This window comes from Cupressus sempervirens, chromosome 9 (genome assembly GCF_028749045.1).
Source record: "Cupressus sempervirens isolate cs-2001-9-10 chromosome 9, ASM2874904v1, whole genome shotgun sequence".
Classification (NCBI taxonomy): Eukaryota; Viridiplantae; Streptophyta; class Pinopsida; order Cupressales; family Cupressaceae; genus Cupressus; species Cupressus sempervirens.
Window position 1 is genome coordinate 407837883 of NC_143126.1, and position 24816 is coordinate 407862698.

The 24816-nt window shown below is 37.4% G+C and overlaps 1 protein-coding gene across 2 annotated transcripts in view; it reads left to right on the forward strand.

The window, feature by feature from the left end:
- Window positions 1-5847: 5847 nt before the first annotated feature.
- LOC149538989 (ATP binding microtubule motor family protein) overlaps window positions 5848-24816 on the forward strand; it is a 172559-nt gene continuing 153590 nt past the window's right edge. For both annotated transcript variants that reach the window (XM_089800375.1, XM_089800376.1), the window contains exon 1: window positions 5848-6580. In XM_089800375.1, coding sequence (XP_089656501.1) covers window positions 5927-6580 — 654 coding nt within the window. In that variant the 5' untranslated portion in view covers window positions 5848-5926. The remainder of the gene's footprint in view (window positions 6581-24816) is intronic.

Sequence of the window (24816 nt, forward strand, 5' to 3'; positions counted from 1 at the left end):
AAGACTAGGTGACTAACTCCAATATTTTTGAGCTTACAAATTATCAAAAAAAAAAACTTTATAAGGTGAAAACAAAAATTGTAATGCCCCGCCAAGGGACCCAAAAGAATTAACCTAAAGTTTTACTAAGTTTGCAAAACAATTTTTTTCTTTTAAATCATGAAAGATAAACCATTCATATCAAACACATAGTAGCGGAAGCAATAATCATGCAATCAACTAAAACATACATAATAGGTTACATTCCTGAAGGATCCCAAGACATTGAGTCACATTTAATCTAACTAATACTAAGTCTAACATTGTCACATCCACATGAAAGAATAATTAAAAGGTCCAATGTCCGTATTATACATTTATTTCAAATGCCTATTTGGAAAGCTCAATCATCCACTATACATGCCACAAGGTATGAAAGGCTTAAAAGAATATACATATAATAAAGATACATCATCCTCATCGAATCCATGATACAAGTGCAATAAAGTAAATGAAACCATTAACATACATGATACATCCATCCATCAATAATGATATAACAACCATCGTAAAAGATAACCATACATCATAAAACACAACTAATCTAAGTGCGCGGTTCCTCCCAACCATCAATAGCATCATTAGACCATCGTGGGCCCTAGCCATCCCTCCGCCCATAACATCCCAAGACACCGAAGAGATCATCGATACTATAGTAATAGGGATGTCACTCCTAAAACATGCTACAACTTATGCAGAAAGAAATCTAACATGCTAAAATTAAGCATAGGATGATCCTACAAATTAGATAACATCATCTATCACATGCTAATCATCAATATAAAGAAATGTACCAATACATAACATCCATCATAAGATCCAAGAACTAAATGAAGATAAATAACAACAAATAATGCTCCGACCATGGTGTCTATAAACGAATCTCAAAGGTAAGAGTGAAAAAAATACTACCACTCGATCGTGTGGAACCTAAATGGCCCACTCCCACCATGCTGAGGAGATAATCTCAAGTCCCAAACAAGATATCAAATCACATAACACAAGATAACAAATCACATAACACAAGATAAAAAATCACATAACACAAGTACTCTCTAAGTCCAAAAAATCCTAAAAGTATACTAACTCAAAGGTTCTAATAAGAATTACATCTAATCCCAGAGGCACAACAATGACATGTAGGAAACCTACTATGTAAGTGAGAAAGTGTCATCGCACGAATCACACTAGAGTCACCCTGGTAGTCTCTCAATAGACCCCGACCCTCTAGTGATCCCTATGCGGCCACTAGTATCCTCTCATACTAATGAGGCATACTACGGAATGCAAGGTCACAACCAAGCGTTCTCTCTGCTCCCATCTTAATCTGTACAAGTACTCGAGGCATGGGCAAGAACATACAATTATCTTATTAGGTTCATTTTAATCCCCATTTAGTGTAAATGTTTTCACTTATTAAATAACTTAAAATGAGTTGCCCTAGCAGCCACTTAGGGCCTCGGCCCCCATTGCAAGCCACTTCCCAACACTACAAGTAGATAACCTACCCTAGGCTCATGAAATCACAAATCACAAAATTAGCTCAGTCCTATACAAGCAACTGGAAAGCATCATAAAGATAATCAAAATAATCACATTAGTTCTCCACAAGCAACTGAAAAGCATCAAATGATAATCATAATATCCATTGGTTCTCAATGAGCAACCAGAAAGTATCTCAAAGTAATATTGATCGAAGACTCCAAAATGGTCAAGTCAAAACATGTCACAACATGACATCATCAAGATCAAAACAAACACTTCAGTCCCATCAAAGCGACTGGAAAGTAACCCAAGTATAACTGATTGATGACTCAAAAATGGTTAAGTCAAGTGTTTCATACACAACCATCTCAGCTTCACACAAGAAGACTGAAAAACATCAATGAACGATAAATAAAAACATCTCATAGAGCATACATCACATTACCATGGTTGGGTTTAGAAAGATCGAGATCAAATAACATCAACATGCCATCACATTCGCATAACTCTCAAGCCTTTGGTAGACGTCCTAACTGGTCAACACTCTAGGACCACCCAAACCCCAAACATGGATAGCATAAAGAACAACATACAAACACATATTTCAGTTTGCTTTCGCAATCACATGGTTAAGCCAAATATTAGGTTTCAATTTTCGTTTCAAGTATGTTTCAAGTGTATAAGATTCTTCATTTAATCTAAAAGTCAACCCATTATCTCTTTGAATGAAACATAGAATTATCCCTTCATTATTTTAAAACAATTTTCTAAAATAATTAGAAGATAATTATTTACTTGTATAAATCATTGCACTAGCACCCACTGACTTTTAATATAATCATTCACATTATTTCACTTAAATTCAATGTTACTAATTGAATAAAATTCCCTTAATATTTAATTTCTCCAAAAACAATTAAAGGATAAGTAATCATCTATTATTTAAATTATAAAAATATTGCTCTTTGATTTTCAAGAGATTCATCTTGGCTCCATTAAACCAATATTACAATAATATCTTCCCTTAATTCCAAGAGCATCTCCCATTATTCAAATCATAAGAATAATACTTATCAACTTTCAAATAATTAGTTTACAATTTCCTTAAAACACTTCAAGGACAATCATTTATTTAAAATAATCTTCATTGATTTTAAGTAAAATCAATCTCATTAATAATTCAATTATTTAATTCCACTAAACACTTATTAATGTCTTTTTCTTTTAATTTGCCCTCATTTAAAAATTCATTTACTTAAATTGACTAATAATTAATTACACTTCTTCTACTATTAACTAATCTTAATTAAATTAAATTAAATTAGATTAGTTAATAAATCATATAAAACTAATGCATAATAATAAGATTCTATTTTAATTCGAACTCAAACCCGAATCAATTTCCAAATCTTGATTCTACTAAGGGAAGATTGCAATAATATATTTTTAATTCCCATAACTAGATGAAACAATATGCGTGCCCAAATTCCAAATTACAAAATTGAAGATTCATTCATACAGAATTATTCAGACACACATAACAGACACAATGAACACAGGAAAAGAAAGAACGTAATAAAATATGCGAAATAATCACCTGTGCCTACCTGGACACTGATGCTAATTCGCTACGCCTCAGAAAATTGTAGAGAAGTTCCTCCTCTTAGAACCTTCTCCTTTTTGAAAATTCCTTCCTTCTCCAACATTCACATTTCCTCCAAGAATCGAACCCCCCCAAGTGACTAGGAGTGCTTGTAGAAGCATATGGGGATGTCCATACACACTACGAGAGCCTCTATATAAAGGCCTCTAAGATGCATCTAGAATTTGTCTAGAAAGAACTAGGAGATAAGCATGACAACTAAGCACATATTTTCTTGATAAGAAGATAAACATGATGAGGTGTCTAGAATGTTGTAGACACCATGTGCTCAAATAATGTGTTAACTCCTAAGTGTAGACAACACGTGCATAATTAGAGTGCAAACTCTTGTGTTGTCCACATGACAACTCCCAAAAGCTTGCATACTCCTATGTGAATAAATATTAAAATAATGCACCTTAATTTATTTAATAATCACTTTACTCTTTTAAAATTAATTTATTAATTTTAAATCTCATGCACTCACTTTATTAAATCCACTTGTTTTATCTTAATATATTTTAATCACATGCACGCATCATGTGATCTATAATCTTTTAATAATTTTAATATATTTTCCACTTTTAAATTTATTTTTGAAACTTAATTGATAAAATATTTACTAACTTAAATAATAATATTATTTAGCATTTACTTAAAAATGAACACTAAATATATTATTATTAAATAAAATAAATATCATCACATTCCAAATATAAACTTATAACTTTAATCTTCAAATTTAATTCTTTTGTATTTAGTTAATTTCCTAATTAATTAAATAAAATTAAATAGTAAAATATCATAATAATAATTTTTCATTAAATTAAATCTTTAAATTAGACTTAATTAATAGAAAAAACATCAAAGACTCATAAAGTAAAATACGAAAACCCATCTTAGCAAAACACATACAAAATCAAACCAAGGGTTAATATCATGAATTATGTCATCCGACGCATTCAGAGGGTACTCGACTTAGATACTTGTCTTAATTTTCAATTAGGACAAATGACTTAAAGGGTTGGGATTTGGACTTAAGAATTTATCTCCCCTCTCTTACCATTGAGATAATGCGATAGGGTATGCTCATCCTGGCAATTTAGGAAAGTCGATACCCAGCACCTGCAATCTATATAAAAACCACACATGTACATACACAATATATACTAGGCTAAACAGACAATGACAGAAAGTGGTGCATCGTGTAGATCTCGACTAGTAGGTGACTATGACTCTCTTCCTTAACCACATCAAAAACGCCATACAGAAAGTAAACAAACACTTACACCATAGACATGCAAGTATGGGGTAAGTATCCATAAGAAAACACATATGATAATAAATCATCTAACTAATCATCATCAATAATTGCAAACACTGTAATAATAATCATACATACATGAACTATAAAGTACCAAGTAATCTCATCATATAATAAACTGAATCTGAAACAATATTTTATAATCTCAAAATAATGTTACTAATAATCATCAACATAAAACTAGCCCTAAAAGAGTTCGACAATGATAGCAAAAATGCGAACTAGGGGCAGGCACTAAAAAAATAGTAAAAAGGACTAAGGTACCGTCATGCACACCAAAATGATGATGGAATAAAAGAATCCTAGTTATGAACCTTAAATAATCCCAACCACAAGAAAAAGAAATGCAAGCATTAAACAACACAAATAAATGCATACAAAATATGAGTCAATTATTTTTCTATCTACCAAGTTCTCTCATTCACTACTTTGGGGCTCTCAATTTTTTTAGCATTTCATAACATGATTCAGAGAACATAAATGGTTGTCTGACAAGGATGATCAAGATATGAAGTTGATACGACTCTCAAAGAATTTGGTATGCAAAATCTCTGAAGACATCATGAATGCATTCAATCTTCAAAGAACGGACCTTCCAAAGCTAGATGGAAGGGTTTATATAAGTCCTCATAAAATAAATCAAGTTGTGGGAAAGCTACATGACAAAAGAATCAAATAGTGAGATAAGTGCCACTTGTCCTCTAATTATATTTATTTTTGTGGGTGAATGTGATTGGTGAAATTTGAATGGGGAGAATTTACGCATTTATAAAATGGATATATTTTATAAATAGAGAAAATGAGAGATGAAAACAAAAGTAAGATATTTTTTTTTTCAATCATCTAATAGGAAGAATATAGAAAAGTATTTAAAGAATTATTGAAATACATAAGCACATTTATTTAAATAAAAAATAGTAAATTTTTTATTATTATATTAATTAATTACATAAACATATCTTTTTTTTTTTGGTGATAATTATGATATTTTCACATATGTACAATAACACATGTATTTATCATTATTAATATAACACTACTTCATATTAGCATATTCATCAATTCATATCATTAATAATGCATATACAAACAATTAGAACATAAATATTTTTTTTTAAAAATAAAATACCACTCACATATTTATTTTGAAAAATCTATATTCTATTCGATTAATTTTTACACCATACAATTTAACTTATGTTTATATAATTTATAAACATACACAATGCCTATATTAAATATATTTTACTATTCCATAAAATATTAAAAAGGTCCCAAAATATCTCTAAACTATACAACCATTATTGGGCCCTCCCTCGTGGGTGGGTACTATATGAAGTCGCAAGCGAAAGGCTTTCCTACGAAGCTAGTAAACTGGAATAATAAGCTCGAACTCCCGCCAAACATAATTACAAAAAAGAAGTCGAGCAGAGAGAATGCGCGAGGAAAAAATGGAGCTGCGAACCCCTTCATCCAGTGCTAGACGAAACCCTCCTCGGAGAGCCAAATTAGCAGCTGTAGCTTCACTCTCATCCTCTGCTCTGAAGAATCATCCTCAGCCTCCCGAGAATTTAGCGTCCTCAGAACAACATTCTCTGTCATCTTTGTCAAAAGATCCTCCCTTTTTATTCACGGCCAAAACGGTTTCAAATCATACAGAAGAAAACGATGCAAATCTTTCCCATTCCACTGAGTTGGCTGAAGAAGAGGCCCCCCAGCTCCCTCGAAAGGGAGAACCCTCGGATAGAATTGGGGTCTTGGCTGCTATTGAAGAAAATTCATCGGAGTACAATAACTGTAGTCGTCCTTTGACCAACGTGAATCCGGGGTTAAATCTACAGATTTTCCTCCGCATTCGCCCTGCTAAGCTTAATGTAGCGAGGAGATCAGTAGTAGGCATTTCCAAGGCTTCTCGCCCGAAACTAAAGACAAAGATGCTACCCAGAGAAGAGGAGCAACACATTTGCATACATGCCAACGATTCACACTCTGTAACGCTCACACCTCCTCCCTCGCTCGTGGAGTCCAAACGAGCTAAAACTGAAGTTTACACGGGGTTTTCCCATGTCTTCCTTCCTCATTCCTCCCAGGTGCGCTTTTCAACTCAATTTAATTAGGTTATTTGCATTTTTACATGTATGTGTGATATAATAATTTAAATTTGATTCTTTTACCCCTCGAGCCTGTTCCATCGGACAAGGTTAAATTTTTTTGATGGGCTTTAGCTTTTCTTTTTGAATCAGGTAAGAGTAGATATCTGTAATCTTCAAGCTCTTAGGTGACTAAAATCAATGTGATAAAAGAGAGTCACACGAGAAATGTTTTCGGATTGAGTTAACAAAGTAAATTTATGCTACTTCTAAAATTGGGACGATGAAAATGCCCGACAGTCTCGAGTCTCTGTGTTCCACCATTTCTCTTTGGAGGGACGGGAAATATGCGACATAAAAATCAAGGGAACGGGAGTGGAACAGTAGAATAGTAGGGGGAAGGTAATGATGGTATGGGACGCTAAGGAGTGTGGATGCATTTCCACAGAACGTAAGTCTTAGTCAACATACAATCTGCACAAATCCCTCTTGCCGGCATACTTATTTACAGAATATTAATTGAAAGCTATATCAGGTGTACTTTCGTCCTTGATCATCAGGTAATAAATTCACACACCTAGTAAAGCAAATAAAAAGAATAGTATCAATATGCATAAATATAATTGAGATCACACAACATGGCATGTTTGTGAGCCATTATGTTCTAATGCCATAAATTAAAAAATCTAATATTTACCATTTAAGATAGGGTAACATTATATAATACTCATAATCTGCAGTGAAGAAGCTATTCTGTACAATATCTCCAACTCGAGAATACCTTCCATACATTTCACATCACAGTTTGAAAACTCAACAATTTATCATCAAGCTTGTAATGAATTTGCAGGCCGAGTAGCTTGTGAAAAATTCGTGAGCTGAGGTCTGTAAAAGGATACATGTTAATTGCCAAGTTTTGTCTGCAATTTATGAGGTTCTCTTGTAGAGTCACCCATCCATAGAGTTCACAAAACGTTCATCAACATGATTGTTTTGTGTTTTGTGCCATTTTTTATATTCAGTGATTGGGATCTGAGCAATTGTGAATTGATTGTAGAGTGATTGAAATAATTTATTGATGGCTGTTTAAACTTGATAAAATTATTAAACAAAGCCTGGGAGAGGCACTGCTTCTCAACCAATGCAACAGTTGTAAAATGAAAACCATAAAAAAATGATTATATGAATGCTTTGAATTGAAAAACAGAGTCACCCAACCTTATTTCGCATGAAGGACCAGCATTTTTTCGCTTCCTACTTTTATTGATTTTTTTTCAGTGTTTTTTGTTCAATTTAAAGAATATCCTAGCAATTTACTTCCATTTGTACTGTTGATTTGCCAAGTCAATCCCAAATTCAAGTAATGCTTCTACAATCAAGATATACTTACATAGTCTCTAAATTCTTTCCTATATGTGTCTCCTGCATTATTTATGTTCATTTTGTGTATTTTATTAATGTTTTAATTTGTTGAGTTTTTCTGATTATTAGTTCAAAGTCAACATTTTGGAAGCATAAAGGATGTCTTGAATCTTTGTCAAGTTGAAGCCTCCAAACTATGCTTCACAGTGCTCAAATTGATATTCATCTCTTATTTATATACACCCCACCCTAAGTAATAATTATGGATGGGAAAACCACTAATTTCTATGTAGGACAAATCAGTACCTAGTACAATAGATTCTGCAAGTTATCCATAGGACCTAGTATAAATATTTGATAGGCATATGTGATACATGTCAACATCTCTATCACTAAAAAATTAACACAATTTCACATGTCTACATAATATGTTATTTTCCTTTAGACATGTTTCATCCTCAAAGCATTAGAAAAAACCATTTGGTGAGACTTTGTCAATTTGTTGCACATGTGACAACGTATACTGTCTAATGTCATCCATCCCTCCCCAAGTGGTTTAGTCAAGTGGCACTGCTTGATTTTATCTTTATATTAGACTTGTTTAAAATTTGGTTTTGGTACTCTAATTTTATTTGTGCCAATGCTTGTTTTGTCTTTGCTTTCTTGTTTAGCCATAATGTTGCTCCTTTGATTCAATGTGTATCCATAGTAAGTACTTTGTTGATTTCATCTATGTCCAAAGTTGTTCCTTTCATACACCACTTCATGCTTTCATCTTTGTTGCATCCCAAGGTAATGCAAATGTCTATACATCTCACTCCTAGTCTCTTATCGTCTCTTCAACTTGCCACTTTGGCTTGTAGATGTTGGTGTCTTCCCTTTTGCTCTTTTGTGTAATGCCCCATCTAAAGGGCCAAGGCCAAACTTGACTAAACAACCTTTTTGTAACAACAATGAAGTCACGAAGCATGTCACGCTTGCACACTGCAATGTGCATACTAGTGTCGTGTGGACCATAATGACACATAGGAGACCACAACAAGAATGGCCCCACGATTGCATAAGCAAGAATGTACCAGTAGAAAACTAAACAATTGTGGAACATATCGACCACGATGAACCTATGAGAGTGGGGGTAATGATGTTCAGTTTTGCCCAAAAATGAAAGATAAACAACAATAAGGTAAACATAAAAGATACAACATACACTAGAAATTACCTTGGAAAACCCTTCTAAAAATGAAGGGAAAAACCCAGCCACACAACAAAAGATCACTTTATTAATAATAAAACATTCAAGTGTGCAATGCTTTTTGCTTGATGCGATATATACATATGTGTGTGTGTGTGTGTGTTTGTAACAAGTAGGCTGACTCTTCACATGACAATGGAAGGTCTCATGAATTTTCCAAAACATGACACTTCATATTTCAAATACACAACTCTTTGTATTTCCATGCCTCAATGCATGTTGAATGACACATGTCCTAATATTTGATATTACAATTTTATCATAAATGTCCTCTTTGCTGAAGTTTGTATAGCTGTGATAGAGATTTTTATCTCTGATAGAAATATGTTTGTTATGTTATTTTCAGCTGAAAGAGATATTTGTAATTAAAATTTAAGTTAATATTATGCAAAAAGACATGTCATATGTCATGCGAAGAGGCACGTGTATGGAAATGTGAAGTTTTGAGTATGTGGAAAGTATGAAGGGTCTTATTTTTTAGACTCAAAGAGACCTTCATGTGTAAGTTGAAGAGTCTTATGCAATCTGTTTATATGATTGCTTGGTATATTGTAAATCAATGAAGTGGAAAGCCATGTACTTGAACATTTCTTGATCAATAAAAGAGATATTTTGCTGGTGCGGCTTGGTTTTTCCCTATAAGTGGAAGGGTTTTCCTAGGATAAATATATTGAGTCTTTTGTGTATTGTTTATGCTCTTTTATATTGCCGTTTAACTCTATTTGTTGGCTAAAAACTTAACATGGTATCAGAGCCAAGTTTTATAACAACAATATAGAAGTATATGTATAGCTGCCAGAAAGTTCAATTTAGCTTTGATGGCTGTCCTTGATTCTATTTAGTATAAAATGTTTCTTTGAAGTTTAGTGTATTTCTATGAGATTTCTCTTCGGACTTGCATTTTGTGCCTGACCATTATCGGTTTCAATCTTGTCAAGGTAATTTTCTACAGAATATCTCTAAACTTGATGGTTCATTCACGGGTCAAATAGATTGTTTATTGCAAAGAAAGATGAGGAGATATGAGTTGTCCACATTCGAAGCACTGAGAAAATCGTTCGCATGAGGAGAGTTCATTGTTGTTGCGTGTAAATGGCTTCTTGTTTTTCTTTTTACTATTTCCATCATGCATTGGTTTCGTTGGTGAATAACTTTAAGAGATAGAAACTTGAAATATTGTTTGTTTTGGAAAAGAGAAAAGTATCGACTTTCAGTCTTTTATCTTGGATGTTTACTTGAATGCTTTGTTAATTGCGTCACAATTTGTAGGATATCTTAGGTTTTTGCCCAAATTTGTTGCTTATTAATTGGAAAGGTTGAAGGATTGAGACACACTCTATGCATGAATTATGTTGATTGGAAAAAGCGATTGCATGCTTAACATCGAATATGGTTAGCAAGGCTGATGGAGGATATCGCAAATTTTAGACGCTTTGTTTCATCTTTTGAATTGTTGCAAAGGTCTCTTTCTTCCAATTGGCTGAAATATCAAACGCCCTGCAGCTGGTCTGGTCTGTAAATATTCCAAGGAAGATTGCATGAGGAGGGTCGATCATGGGTGTTAGAATTTTCATTCTTCTTTGCTCCTTATTCCTTCATTCGTTAATGCAAGGGCAAGGTGTTGATGTATTGTCATGCTTGGGATTCGAAGCGGCTATAGTTGTCAATTTCATGTTTTATTTTGATGTTTTGGCATTCAAGGATGTTGGTTGTTTAGTAGAGCCATTACATGATTGCACCCTTTTGTGGTTATTGATGAAGTTGTCAATTTCTCTCCCTCCTGTCGATCATTTATGCCCACAAGTATTGGTATAAGATGTAATGGTATCGACAATCTTCTTGTGATACTAAACAAATATCTTTCAATTCTAGGGAAGTATTGTTATTTCCTTTAGTTCCATTTTTAATTATCTTTCATTTTCTCATCTCTAAGTTTCCATAATATATTTTGGTCCTAAGGTCAGATTTTTTTTCATGTGATTCTTTTAGGAATCAAAATGAAATGCTTTCCGTAGTCATGAGTCTCAGACTATAATAATTCTTTTGATTTTTTGTGAGAAGGTGCTAGCGACAAGGAAAGTGATCTTTGGTGTTGAAGAGGCGAGAGTCTTTGCTAGATTTGAAACGAGACAAACAAGGTGCACGAAGGTGAGTAGTAAGAGCGGGCCTGAAACACCTACGCCAAGTTGGAATCAATCTTATGATGTTTTAGATTCTATGATAACAATTGTCTTTGCATATGCTTTGGTGATGACTCTTCACATTCTTGACGACGAATTTGCAAGATGCATGGTTTCGACAATATATTTTGTTATCTGCCGCATGAATATGAAACACTTAGCTTGACGCCTCGGTCACTATGACTCTCAATTCTTCGTTTTGAGAGATTTAACACATATTTAAATTTTTCAGAGTAATGTTGCTTTAGGTGTAAATTAAATTGCATGTCTTGGAGCAATTGGGCTTGGAAGAAGGGGAAGATGAGGTGTGGAGCAGTGGGACTAAAGGAGTTGTGGAGGTGGAATGAGAGGAGAAGCGTAACATACATGTCATGACCAGGGGATGGGGAAGTGTAGGTTATGACAATGATACCAGGGGATGTCATAGGCTCCCTTGTGACTGGCATGGTGCAACAGGTAATGGAGGCCATGCATGCTCCAATCTTCTTCGAGACATTCCATGTGAGTGACAACATGACCAATGTGCTCCTAGAAGTCATTGATTCATAAATATAGAATTGGACCTCTATGCCTTGCTTGTCTGGCCTTCCCACTTGTAATGATCATGTTGATATTATTGTCAATCTTTATTTCTGTTAGTCCTACATTGACACAAATTCTTCTTCAGTGTTTTGTTTTGAATAGTTTTTTCTTCTTAATCTATGGAATTATCTCTTTGATATATGTTTATTAAATTGTTAAGTGTGTTTTTGATAAGCAAAAAGTTTATATTGGTAGACATAATTTTCATCGAACTTATGATGATCATCGGTGAATTCTGTCTGAATACAGTTTGAGCAATGATTTAGTGGAAGATGGATTTGGTTGGAGGCTTGGGCTGATCGATATTCATTTCATCATTGTCCTTGTGTAAACTAATCGATGGACGAGAGATCTTTTGTTGTGTATTCATGCGATCATTCTCAAGCATTGATATATTAAAAAATATGGGGGAGTCTTTGTCTGAGTGTATTTGTATTCTATTTTTGAGTATTAATCATGAATGTTATATCACTGAAAATAGTGTATGATTTTAACATCAACTTGTATTATAAATTGATTTTATGAGTTCTTAATCTCTCATGGTTGCAGGATGCAACGGAATGGTGAGAAATTATGCAACATTATTTACAGTCTTGATACTAAGTTGATGACATATTATTAAAAGGGGAAGATCATATTTAGAGGGAGATAGAGTATTTAGCTTCAAAGGGAGGTTATGTGACATAGGGAGATGTCCAACCCTTTGCAAATTTATGAAATAGTCAGCCATCTTCTTGTTGTAATTAAAGTTGTCCATGTTGAGAGGGACACTCTATTATTAAAGCTATCCCTTATGAGAGGGAGACTCTATTATTAAAGATGTCCCTACTGAGAGGGAGTCTCTATTAAGAGAAAATCCCAATTAATAATGCATTCTCTTTTATGGGAGAAGGTTGAGGTGAAAACCCTCGTTTCACCCTCTACGAGTAGGTATGGTGGACTACCCTTTGTGAGTATGCATGGTGGAAATGCATTCTTCTTTGGGAGAAGTCTGAGGTGAAAACCTTTGTTCCACCCTTTGCGAGTAGGTACGATGGACCACCCTTTGCGAGTAGGCATGGTGGAAATGTATCCTTCTCTAAGAAGAGTTTTGAGATAAAAGTCTTCGTTCTACCCTCTGCAAGAAGGCATGGTGAAAGTCATGTTTGTGACTCTATTCTATGTGCTTATGAAGTAACTATGGTGGATTATGTTATGCTGAGATAACATATGTTATTTGAATTTATCATCTTTGGTTGCAGCTATGTGTGCATGCCTGACTAAAGATCTCTCTCTTGCTAATAGGGAGTGTTGAAGTTTATAGCTCCGATAGAGTTCTTTATCTCTGATAGATTATGTTTGTTATGACCATTATGTTATCTTCAACTAAAAGATATATTTGTGATTAAAATTTAAGTTAATATTATGCAAAAAGACATATGTCATACATCATGCGAAGAGGCACACGTATGGAAATGTGAAGTGTTGAATATGTGGACATATGATGTGTCTTATTTTTGGGACTCAAATAGACCTTCGCGTATAAGTTGAAGAGTCTTATGCAATCTAGATATATGATTGCTTGGTATATTTTAAATCAATGAAGTGGAAAACCATGTACTTGAATATTTCTTGATCAATAAAAGAGATATTTTGCTGGTGCAACTGGGTTTTTCCCTTCAAGTGGAAGGGTTTTCCTGAGATAAATATATTGAGACTTTTGTGCATTGTTTTTTTCCTTTTTTATTGCTGTTTATTTTTATTTTTGGGCAAAAAACTTAACACTCTTCACCTGAAGGTGATCATAACGATAATAAAGTCCATATATCTAGAGATAAAGATCTCTATCGCAGCTACAATCTTTAACACTCCTTCTTAGCAAGAGAGAGATATTTAGTAAGGCAAACACACATAGTTGCAAGCAATGGTATTAATGGTAAATTCACATCACATAAAACATGTTATCTCAACATAACATAATTCACCATAGTTACTTCATAGGCACACAAAATTATAGTCATAGAGTCACACACATGACTTTCACCATGCCTACTCGTAGAGGGTGATCCACCATATTTACTCGCAGAGGGTGGAATGAAGATTTTCACCTCAAACATCTTCCAAAGAAGAATGCATTTCCACCATGCCTACTCACAGAGGGTCGTCCACCTTACCTACTCGTAAAAGGTGGAACAAGGGCTTTCACCTCAAACTTCTTCTAGAGAAGAATGTGTTAGTTTGAGATTTTCTCTTAACAAAGCCTCTCTCTCAGCACGAACATCTCACCACAATAAGATAGCTGACTATTGCAAAAACTTGCAAAGGGTTGGACATCTCCCTTTGTCACATAACCTTCCTCTGAAGCTGAATAGTCTTTTATTCTAAATATAATCTTTCTCTTTTAATAATGTGCCACTAGTTTAGTATCAAGACTGTGAACAACGTTGCATAATCTCAAACCATCCGATTGCATCTTGCAACCAAGAGAGATTCATATGATCCATTTATCATAGAGACCAATGCAAAGATATACTTTGTTTCCAGCTATATACAAACATCACAGAATACTTATCTCTTTGAAGTTTGATCTCAACATACATACGCAATATTTAAATAAGTGCGCACCAACATTCATATGATAATCATAGATCTTGATGAACAAAATGTGTTACTAAATAAGGATGATACCATAAAGGAAAATGAGAACCGACATCTTCTAGAATAACTTGCTAGTCTAATCACAGGCTTTTGTACAATGTAAAGTCAACATACACAGTACAACATATATGATTCTAAGAATTGGAATCAAAGGACACATGTAATACAATACTCAAAACAAAATACGATTTCATAGCTTACCTCAACAGTAATGAGTTATATTTCAAGAACTCATTAGACTCTCTCTCTCTCTCTCTCTCTCTCTCTCTCTCTCTCTCTCTCTCTATATATATATATATATATATATATATATATATATATATATATCTGAATGAGATAAAGTTGCCACACATCCTCTGAATTTTATCAAAACAAAGATAATTTATATCAACCAATAAGTCTATAAGCTTGAAGTCATTTTAATAGCCTAGATAGAAGTCGCTTCTTGAATGCTATCAAGTCAGAGCATATGATAAGCATGTATAAATAAATCAAAAAACCAATAAGACATACTCGATAGATACCCCTTAATGAAAAACTATAAAGAGAGGAAACAAAAGAAAACTTTCCTGATGCTGATGACAGCAAGCTGTAGTCGATCAGCTGTTGGATACTGCTATTCCTCATTTACTGCTTTGATCTCAGCCTCCAGTGTTTCAGAATGGTCTCTCATGAACTAGAAATTGATGTTACAAAAATGGCTATGACACAGGGGAATATGAGTTGCCAAGACTCCTTATGGCTCCTCATGGTTTGGCATGACATACATTATTAATCTCTCTATATACGTATTTAATGGAGGAGTCCATATCAGGTAGAAGATATTTTATACCTCTGATCCACATTTCTGATTTCCAACTGGAAGCCAAGCCTATTGTAATAGCTTGTATAACATTGAGTGAATCTCCTTCGATATCAATTGATTGGAGATTTTTCCTTTGATAGTCTAACGCCACCAAGCAAGATCACATATTCAACATCATTATTTGTACCATCTAGAAGTTTAATAGATCCACCCCATATCAATTCTCCCCTTTTATTCTAGATAATAAATCCTGCTCTAGATGGTCTCTGCTTACCTCTCGAGGTGCCATCAAAATTAAGTTTCAAACGACCTATTAGTAGCATTGTCCAATGAGCTTCTGATGTTGCTTTATTATTGGTGAACAATAATTTTGGTGGAATAAAATGTGGCCATATTCTGCTCATCATATTGTCCTAGCTTGCATAAACAATTTGCTTTCTTTAACCAATTTTTCTATTAACACATTCACATATATAATGTTTTGTATTTTGTAGCCGACGGGTAAATAGTTTGTAGCAGATATAATGTTTGTGGCATACGGACTCCTTCGGGAAGGTTCGGCGAATAGTATTTATATCGCGTCTAAGATCATTGTAAATCATTAATCATCATCTATCTTCTATCATCTTCTATTACTCATCTTCTGAAGCATAATGTATGTCTGGCATATGCGAATATAATTCTGTTGTTCTGTTCCATCGTCTGTATGCATTGTTTTAATTTACCCGTACAGTAAACATCCATCTCTCATGAGAATAAATGGAACACTTAGCACTCATTAGATCTAGGTGATGCTCACAGGGGTGAAGCACCGAGACTTACCGAGAGGTCACCCATCCTAGTACTACTCCAGCCTGAGCGCACTTAACTACAGAGTTTCCTCCATGGTTAAACCCAAAGCTTGCAACCCCATTTGCAAAACCTTCACCAAGTGTTGTGCCTTATGAACCATTCATTAGAAAGCCCCTTAAGCTCATCAATTGATAAGTAGGAGATAATTTCCACAGCTAGTCAAATTGTGATATTGCTATCAGGATTTAACTGTGTGATTTTTGAGTCAAACTCATTGACCTATGTTTCATGAGTAGTGATTCAACGTGAATCCATCTCTCATGAGAATAAATGGAACACTTAGCACTCATTGGATCTAGGTGATGCTTACAGGGGTGAAGCACCGGGACTTCTCGAGAGGTCACCCATCCCAGTACTACTCCAGTGTGAGCGTGCTTGACTACGGAGTTTCCTCCATGGTTAAACCCAAAGCTTGCAACCCCATTTGCAAAACCTTCACCAAGTGTTGTGCCTTATGAACCATTCATTAGAAAGCCCCTTAAGCTCATCAATTGATAAGTAGGAGATAATTTCCACAGCTAGTCAAATTGTGATATTGCTATCAGGATTTAACTGTGTGATTTTTGAGTCAAACTCATTGACCCATGTTTCATGAGTGGTGATTCAACGTGAATCCATCTCTCATGAGAATAAATGGAACACTTAGCACTCATTGGATCTAGGTGATGCTTACAGGGGTGAAGCACCGGGACTTCTCGGGAGGTCACCCATCCCCGTACTACTCCAGCCTGAGCGCTTAACTACTCAAAAATCACATAGTTAAATCCTGATAGCAATATCACAATTTGACTAGCTGTGGAAATTATCTCCTACTTATCAATTGATGAGCTTAAGGGGCTTTCTAATGAATGGTTCATAAGGCACAACACTTGGTGAAGGTTTTGCAAATGGGGTTGCAAGCTTCGAGTTTAACCATGGAGGAAACTCTGTAGTTAAGTGCGCTCAGGCTGGAGTAGTACTCGTATGGGTGGCCTCTCGGGAAGTCCCGGTGCTTCACCCCTGTAAGCATCACCTAGATCCAATGAGTGCTAAGTGTTCCATTTATTCTCATGAGAGATGGATTCACGTTGAATCACTACTCATGAAACATAGGTCAATGAGTTTGACTCAAAAATCACACAGTTAAATCCTGATAGCAATATCACAATTTGACTAGCTGTGGAAATTATCTCCTACTTATCAATTGATGAGCTTAAGGGGCTTTCTAATGAATGGTTCATAAGGCACAACACTTGGTGAAGGTTTTGCAAATGGGGTTGCAAGCTTTGGGTTTAACCATGGAGGAAACTCCGTAGTTAAGTGCGCTCAGGTTGGAGTAGTACTAGGATGGGTGACCTCTCGGGAAGTCTCGGTGCTTCACCCCTGTGAGCATCACCTAGATCTAATGAGTGCTAAGTGTTCCATTTATTCTCATGAGAGATGGATGTTTACTGTACGGGTAAATTAAAACAATGCATACAGACGATGGAACAGAACAACAGAATTATATTCGCATATGCCAGACATACATTATGCTTCAGAAGATGAGTAATAGAAGATGATAGAAGATAGATGATGATTAATGATTTACAATGATCTTAGACGTGATATAAATACTATTCGCCGAACCTTTCCGAAGGAGTTCGTATGCCACAAACATTATATCTGCTACAAACTATTTACCTGTCGGCTACAAAATACAAAACACCGATGACAATCATTTCGTCGGCTACAGAACACCGTCGGGACCATCTAGTCGACTGACACCATCCCCCCCAAAAAGAAAACTCGTCTTCGGACGACAATTACAAAATATCTGAAACAAATTAATAAACAAAATACATTAACAAAGTGACTACAACAAGAGAAATCCGCTTCTATCACATCACTTCCACATTCATCTCGTTACAGCTGTAGCCTCTGCTAACACAATACTGTCTCCTCAAGCTGACCTTGATAGCCACCCATGCTGCTTTCTCTGCTTCCAACACTGGGTCTACTGAGCTAAGTGTCGCTGTACTGCCTTCTGGATGACTCACTCCTCCCGAGCTCTCTATTCATCCACCAAGACAACCTCTCGGCCAACACCTACTCCCAATGCCTCTGGTACATAGACAGTCCATGCCTGCAGCAACTTCAAGTCTTCTCAACTGGTCACACTTCCCACGATTGATATTCGCAACTACTAGGGGTCCAGGGGGCAACGCCCTCGGCGGGGTCAAGGGGTAGTGCCCCCGCGGGGTCCTGGGGCGCCCAGGTGCGCTCTCCCTATCGCAATACAGGGCGGGGTCGACAGCGCCCCTTGCCGCTAAGACCAAATTAGCACTTTACAACCCACACAGAAATGCACAGAGCACACCATTTCTGTCATTTTTTGCCGATTCTACACTCTTTCTGGCAACCACTGATGCTTCCCCTTCCCTTTGGCATCATTTGCTACTCATTCTGAACAACTTGAATTTGTCGTCTTTTTTTTTTTTTAAAAAAAATTTGTGTTGAAAGAAAACCCCTCACACCCATCTTCTACACAGACTCGAATACTCTCTCCTCCGCAAATGAGAAACAAAACTCCAACAATCTTTCGCTGAAACATCTCCTCCGGCACTGAGAAACACAAAATTCTGAGAATCACAGTGGATGTATTCTAATATTGCTCCTGAGATGATGCCCTCAAAAATAGAGGAAAGCTTCCTCTGCAGGAACAGCCCAAATGTCACAGCCGGATTCCAAAGTCCTTCCTCCGGAAGCCCATGGCTAAGCACATAAGCCACGGTGAAGAGAATAACGGGCCAAGCTCGTCCGAGGGTGTTGCCAAATCTTTTCGTCCGTCGAAGACTGGTTTACATCCGTGGGAGGCTGTTGCATCTAATAAACAATAGAATCGCTGCGTGAATACAACAGGAAGAGAACTCGTAGACAACCTGCTACGGACAGGTGCTCGCGGAGCACCTCCCGCGGACAGGTGCTCGCGGAGAACCTCCTGCGGTCAGGTGCCTGTGGAGCGCCTCCCGCAGACAGGTGCTCACGGACAGATGCTCGCGGAGCACCTCCAGCAGATTTTTTTTTTTCAAAAATAAAAATACAGAGGTACCTCAATTTTGCCTCCAGGCGTTGCCATTCTGCAACAACGACGACGAGGGAATCATCTAATCATTTTGCGATGGTGACAGTGACGACATCTTCTTGGCACGGTAGGATCCGTTGATTGCATGAGGTATATCTTGCCCATTCAACGTCCCCAACTTTATCACTCGATTGTCGCTGACCTCCTGGATCTGATATGGTCCAACCCATCTTGCCTTAAACCTTTCTTGTTTGCTTTCATCTCGACCATCGTACTTGAGTACCAACTGCCCCGGTTGAAACCTACTGAGTTTATCATGCCAGGCCTTATGTCTGTTCTCTGTTACCTCCGTCGCCCACTGTGCCTGCGATCGTTGTGCATCTAGCTTATTTCCTTGCTGTCGGTACCCTTCAAGTAATTTTATGGTGCGATGCGTTCTTTTCCTCCTGTGTGGTCCATTCACCGTGTACGGAATGGTGGGATCTTTCTTTTTTCTGGGTTTGGATTGTATGTTCTTCCCCTCAGCTTCAGGCGTAACTGCCTTTCCTTCTTTCGCTGCTCTGTATTCCTTCAGACACTCATTTTCCTCTTTTTTCTCACCTTCGTCGACCTTTAGCATATTACAACTCGGAAACAATTCGTAGTCTTCTATCTGCCAGTGGTAAAGGCCATTCACTGAGTCTAGGTCGTCATCATTTGATCCTCCTATTGTCAATACTCCTTTGTTGTTCGGTTCCATTCTCCTCTTTCCTTCATCGTCATTTCTTTCGTTGTCACTGTCGCCTTCACTTTCTGAGTCTGACGATGCTCTCTCCTCACTTACCATTTGTGTGTGCAGGTCAATTATGAATCTTTTGCCTCCGCGCTCCATTGATAGGGTATATCGTTTCCAATCATGTTTTACTTTTGCTTGCACCAACCAATTCCGTCCCAGAATAGCATCATATCCTTTTCTTTTCAATGGAATGACTACGAAATCCAATAAAAATGGTTGCGTAGCAATGGTTACCGGTTGCGCCTTCAAGGTTCCTAACGGTTTGATCCCGTGTTGGTCTGCCGTAAGCAACTGGAATGTAGGTGACCACAGCGTCGGCTTTCCCAACTTCTTCTAAGTATCCTCCGGCAACACATTCACGCCGGACCCTCCGTCGACAATTGTGTCTGTCAGAACATTTCCCAAAATCCCCATCTCGATGACCGCCGGATGTCGTTCGAAGGTAAGTGCCAGCAGCATTGGGTCTGTTGTCATCACTTCCCTATTGTCCCTTCCTGTGTCCTCCGTTGTTTTCGAAAACGGTGTATGATTCAGAATGGCCATTTGTAACTGGGGCATTGTGAGAAGGAGGTCACTTATCTTGACCGATATCTCCGTTTGTAAGATTTGTCGTACAATGTTTTGTTCTGCGAAGTTCCTTGCCAAGGTGCCAGTAATGTCCTTCAACTGAGATGTCCTCGCTGACGATGCCTTTGCAATTTTCGCTTGCGCTTCTCCCAATTTTCTTTTTTCCTTCGCTTGCCTCTGTGTGATTGCCAAAACCTCCTCTACATTTGTGCCGACAGTGATCAAGTTTACTCCAGACTTTGGGCACTTGGCATCTTCATGGTCGTCGGGTCCGCACCATCTGCATAATAATTTCGGTGTGTTTGCCTCTGTACAATCCCACGCAAAATGACCCCACAAATTACATGCTCGGCATTGAATAATCGGCCGTCCGTTTGCATCATACTGGGTTTGACTTCGGCTCCCATTATTATTGTTATTGTTCGCATTGTTGTTATTTTCCCCTCTGTTATTATTCCTGTACCCTCCAGATGTGGCACCTGCGTTATTCATATTTCCGCTATTGCCCCATGGGGAAGCCTCCACTGTAAGAAGCACCTGCGGAGATCCTCTTGTCTTCATATTAAAGGGCCACTCTTTTGTCGAATAGCCCATGATTTGACAAATGTCACAAAATTGGTTCTTTGGACACGATTATTTAGTATGACTGTCGGTCTTACACTCCGTGCACCATAGTTCATTGCCTTTTGGCTCTTTTTGCATGTTTTTAAACTCTTTCATCATGCGGATCATGTCCTTCTGTAGGGCACGAACCTTCTTGCTACTGCCTTCATCGTCGTTGCTATCTTCTCCAGCAGGCTCGTCGTCATTAGAATTAGATGAGCTAGTGTTCTTCTTCTTCTTTGTCTTCAGCTCACTTTCGAGGTCCAATGCTTTGTTATAAGCTTCCGTATATGACGACGGTGGCACAATTTTCATTTTCCTCCGCAACTTCAAGCGTAGGCCTTCCACGAACCATCTTTTTTGAAGTCCGTCTGCCAGCTTACTTTCCATTTTGTTTATCAAGTCTTTTAATTTCCTGAAGTAAACACGGATGGTTTCGTTCTTCCCCTGCTTAGTATTGAAGATCTTTGCTACAATTTCATTATCATCTTGCAACAGTTTAAATTCTGCGAGAAATTCTTTTTTAATGTTATCCCAACTGTTTAGCTTTTGTGGATCTGTATCAGTGAACCAATCAATTGCTACGCCTTGTAGGGTGGTCGAAAATTGCCTCAACCAGTCGTCTTCATCAGTTATCTCATTTGCCTTCCAGATCTTTTCACATGTTTTGCAATGTCGAATGGGATCGGCCGTACCATCGCCATTGAACTTCGGCAATTTCTCTTTCGATCCCGCCATCACGATTGTTTTTTGTAAACAGGCGTTGCTCAGTCCTGCAACATTGGCACTGTTCACTCCCACATCGGCGATCTGCAATCCCACACTGGCAAATTGTACTCCCGCACCGGCGGACTGTTCTCCCACATTGGCGGTCTGCACTCTCGCACTGGCAAACTGTTCTCCCACACCAGCGGACTATTCTCACACAGGCGGTTTGGAAACCCGCACTGGCGGACTGCACTCCCACACTGGCAGACTGGTCTCCCACACCGGCGGACTGCACTCCCACACTGGCGGACTGGTCTCCCACACTGGCGGACTGTTTTCCCACACCGTCAGACTCAACAATTGCGAACCTTGGTGAAGAAGGGTGTTCTGCAATTGTCCCCTGTGGAAGTATATCCCGGACGAAGAGTTCACTCCACGCTCTTGCTCTGACGACACTCCGAGCCGTGTGAGTCGATGCTCTTCCATTTGGATTCTCTTCCCTCGGCGAACACAAATTCAAAAACTCCTCCCGTGCTTCTTTCACCAATTCCACCCGCTACCGAGTTTCCTCCAACAAATCTTTCGTGCTCCGATTTCCGTCGGCACTCTTTTGAAATCTCCGTTGGTGTTCGGCTTGCTGTGCCAGAGTTAAATTCTCTTGCGCAGTACGGATTTCATCTTTTCCCTTGACCTTATTCCGATCCTTGTTAAGCTGATTTGACATTAATCTTCATTCCTCCCACCTTCTAGGTTCATAAGGCAATGGCGCCAAATGTTTACTGTACGGGTAAATTAAAACAATGCATACAGACAATGGAACAGAACAGCAGAATTATATTCACATATGCTATAAATACATTATGCTTCATAAGATGAGTAATAGAAGATGATAGAAGATAGATGATGATTAATGATTTACAATGATCCCGGACGCGATATAAATACTATCCGCTGAACCTTCCCGAAGGAGTCTATCGGCCACAAATATTATATCCGCTACAAACTATTTACCCGTCGGCTACAAAATACAAAACACCAACGACAATCATTCCGTCGGCTACAGAACACCACCGGGACCATCCAGTTGGCTGACAATGGATTCACGTTGAATCACTACTCATGAAACATGGGTCAATGAGTTTGACTCAAAAATCACATAGTTAAATCCTGATAGCAATATCACAATTTGACTAGTTGTGGAAATTATCTCCTACTTATCAATTGATGAGCTTAAGGGGATTTCTAATGAATGGTTCATAAGGCACAACACTTGGTGAAGGTTTTGCAAATGGAGTTGCAAGCTTTGGGTTTAACCATGGAGGAAACTCCGTAGTTAAGCGCGCTCAGGCTAGAGTAGTACTGGGATGGGTGACCTCCCGGGAAGTCTCGGTGCTTCATCCCTGTGAGCATCACCTAGATCCAATGAGTGCGAAGTGTTCCATTTATTCTCATGAGAGATGGATTCACATTGAATCATTACTCATGAAACATGGGTCAGTGAGTTTGACTCAAAAATCACACAGTTAAATTCTGATAGCAATTTCAATCTCAACTAGTCGAGTCCTTGCCCAGAATGTCGGCTTGGCTCCAATTAATTTCATGTCACAGCCTCCGCTTGGATTTTCTCCCTACGTTACTGCAACTTGGGTACCAACTGTGCTCGTCAACATTCAGCTAATTGTCAAGAGGAGAAATAACAACCCAGCTCACTCAGACTATGACAATGGTTAATGTGAAGGTTTATACAGCTCCTGTCTTGCCACCCCTAGGGTCACTATCTTCAACCTCACTTTGTATGCACTCCTGAGAGACCTTCATAGAACTTGCTAACTCTTACGAGAGGGTATGCCTGAAGTTTGCTGCTGTTTTAACTCTACTACCACCTTTATTTCTCCAGCTAGGAAGAACATTAATCGACTAGTGCCAGTTCCCTTTCTTCCCACACAGCAAGCCTGTCGTTGAAGTATTCCCCTTTACGTATATTCTGTCAAGCATGTTAGTAAAGCTTTTGAAACCAGATAGGCGTCACTAGATGTGATTGTTTGTAGTTTGGTGGAGTTTGGTCAATCAACTGAAATAGAAACCTATTCCAAACATGATCATATTAATCACCCACTGTAAATAATCCTGAAATAATTCTCCAATAAATGCTGGTGATCTATAAATTGATTCCTTCAGCATTTTTCTCAAGTATCCATTTGTACTTCTACCCTAGCAGCAAAAATCATTTTTGAATTGTGATAAATTGCAGTTGGTGCAATTTAGTGTGCTCTCCAATTTTTTCTTTAAATTCCCAATTTATTGACTAAACAATTTCATCAAAATTGTGATTTGAGAGATGGGTTCTGTGAACCACTACACATGAAACTTGGGTCAATGACTTTGACTCAAAAAACTACACATTTGAATCTGGATAGCAATATCATAAATTGTGATTTGTTAGAAGTCATGATTTTGTGGTAAAAAAAGGATTACTAGGGTTTTCCTAATTTCTGCAGTGATTTAATCTGTTTTATTGCTGAATTATAATCCTAACCCTAACCCTTACCTTAGCATAGCCCTATCCTTATCTTTGCCTGATTAATAAAAAATCTGTATCTTTGGGTTTGCTTATTTATATTTGCTTCAATGGGTAACTATTGTTATTATTGTTCTTGTTAAAGTTTAAAATATTATCTTTTTGAAGGTTGGCCTTTGTATGATGGTTGGTATATTGAAGCCTAGAGCCTAGAGTTAACTGCCCTGCAAAGAATATTTTGTAGCCACTACATGAAGATGTTGAGCTTAAGCACAGTGATTGTGATAGTTGTGCCATTATGTCTGCATTCATTTTGAGCAATATCAATCAACATTTTGAACATTTTACTACC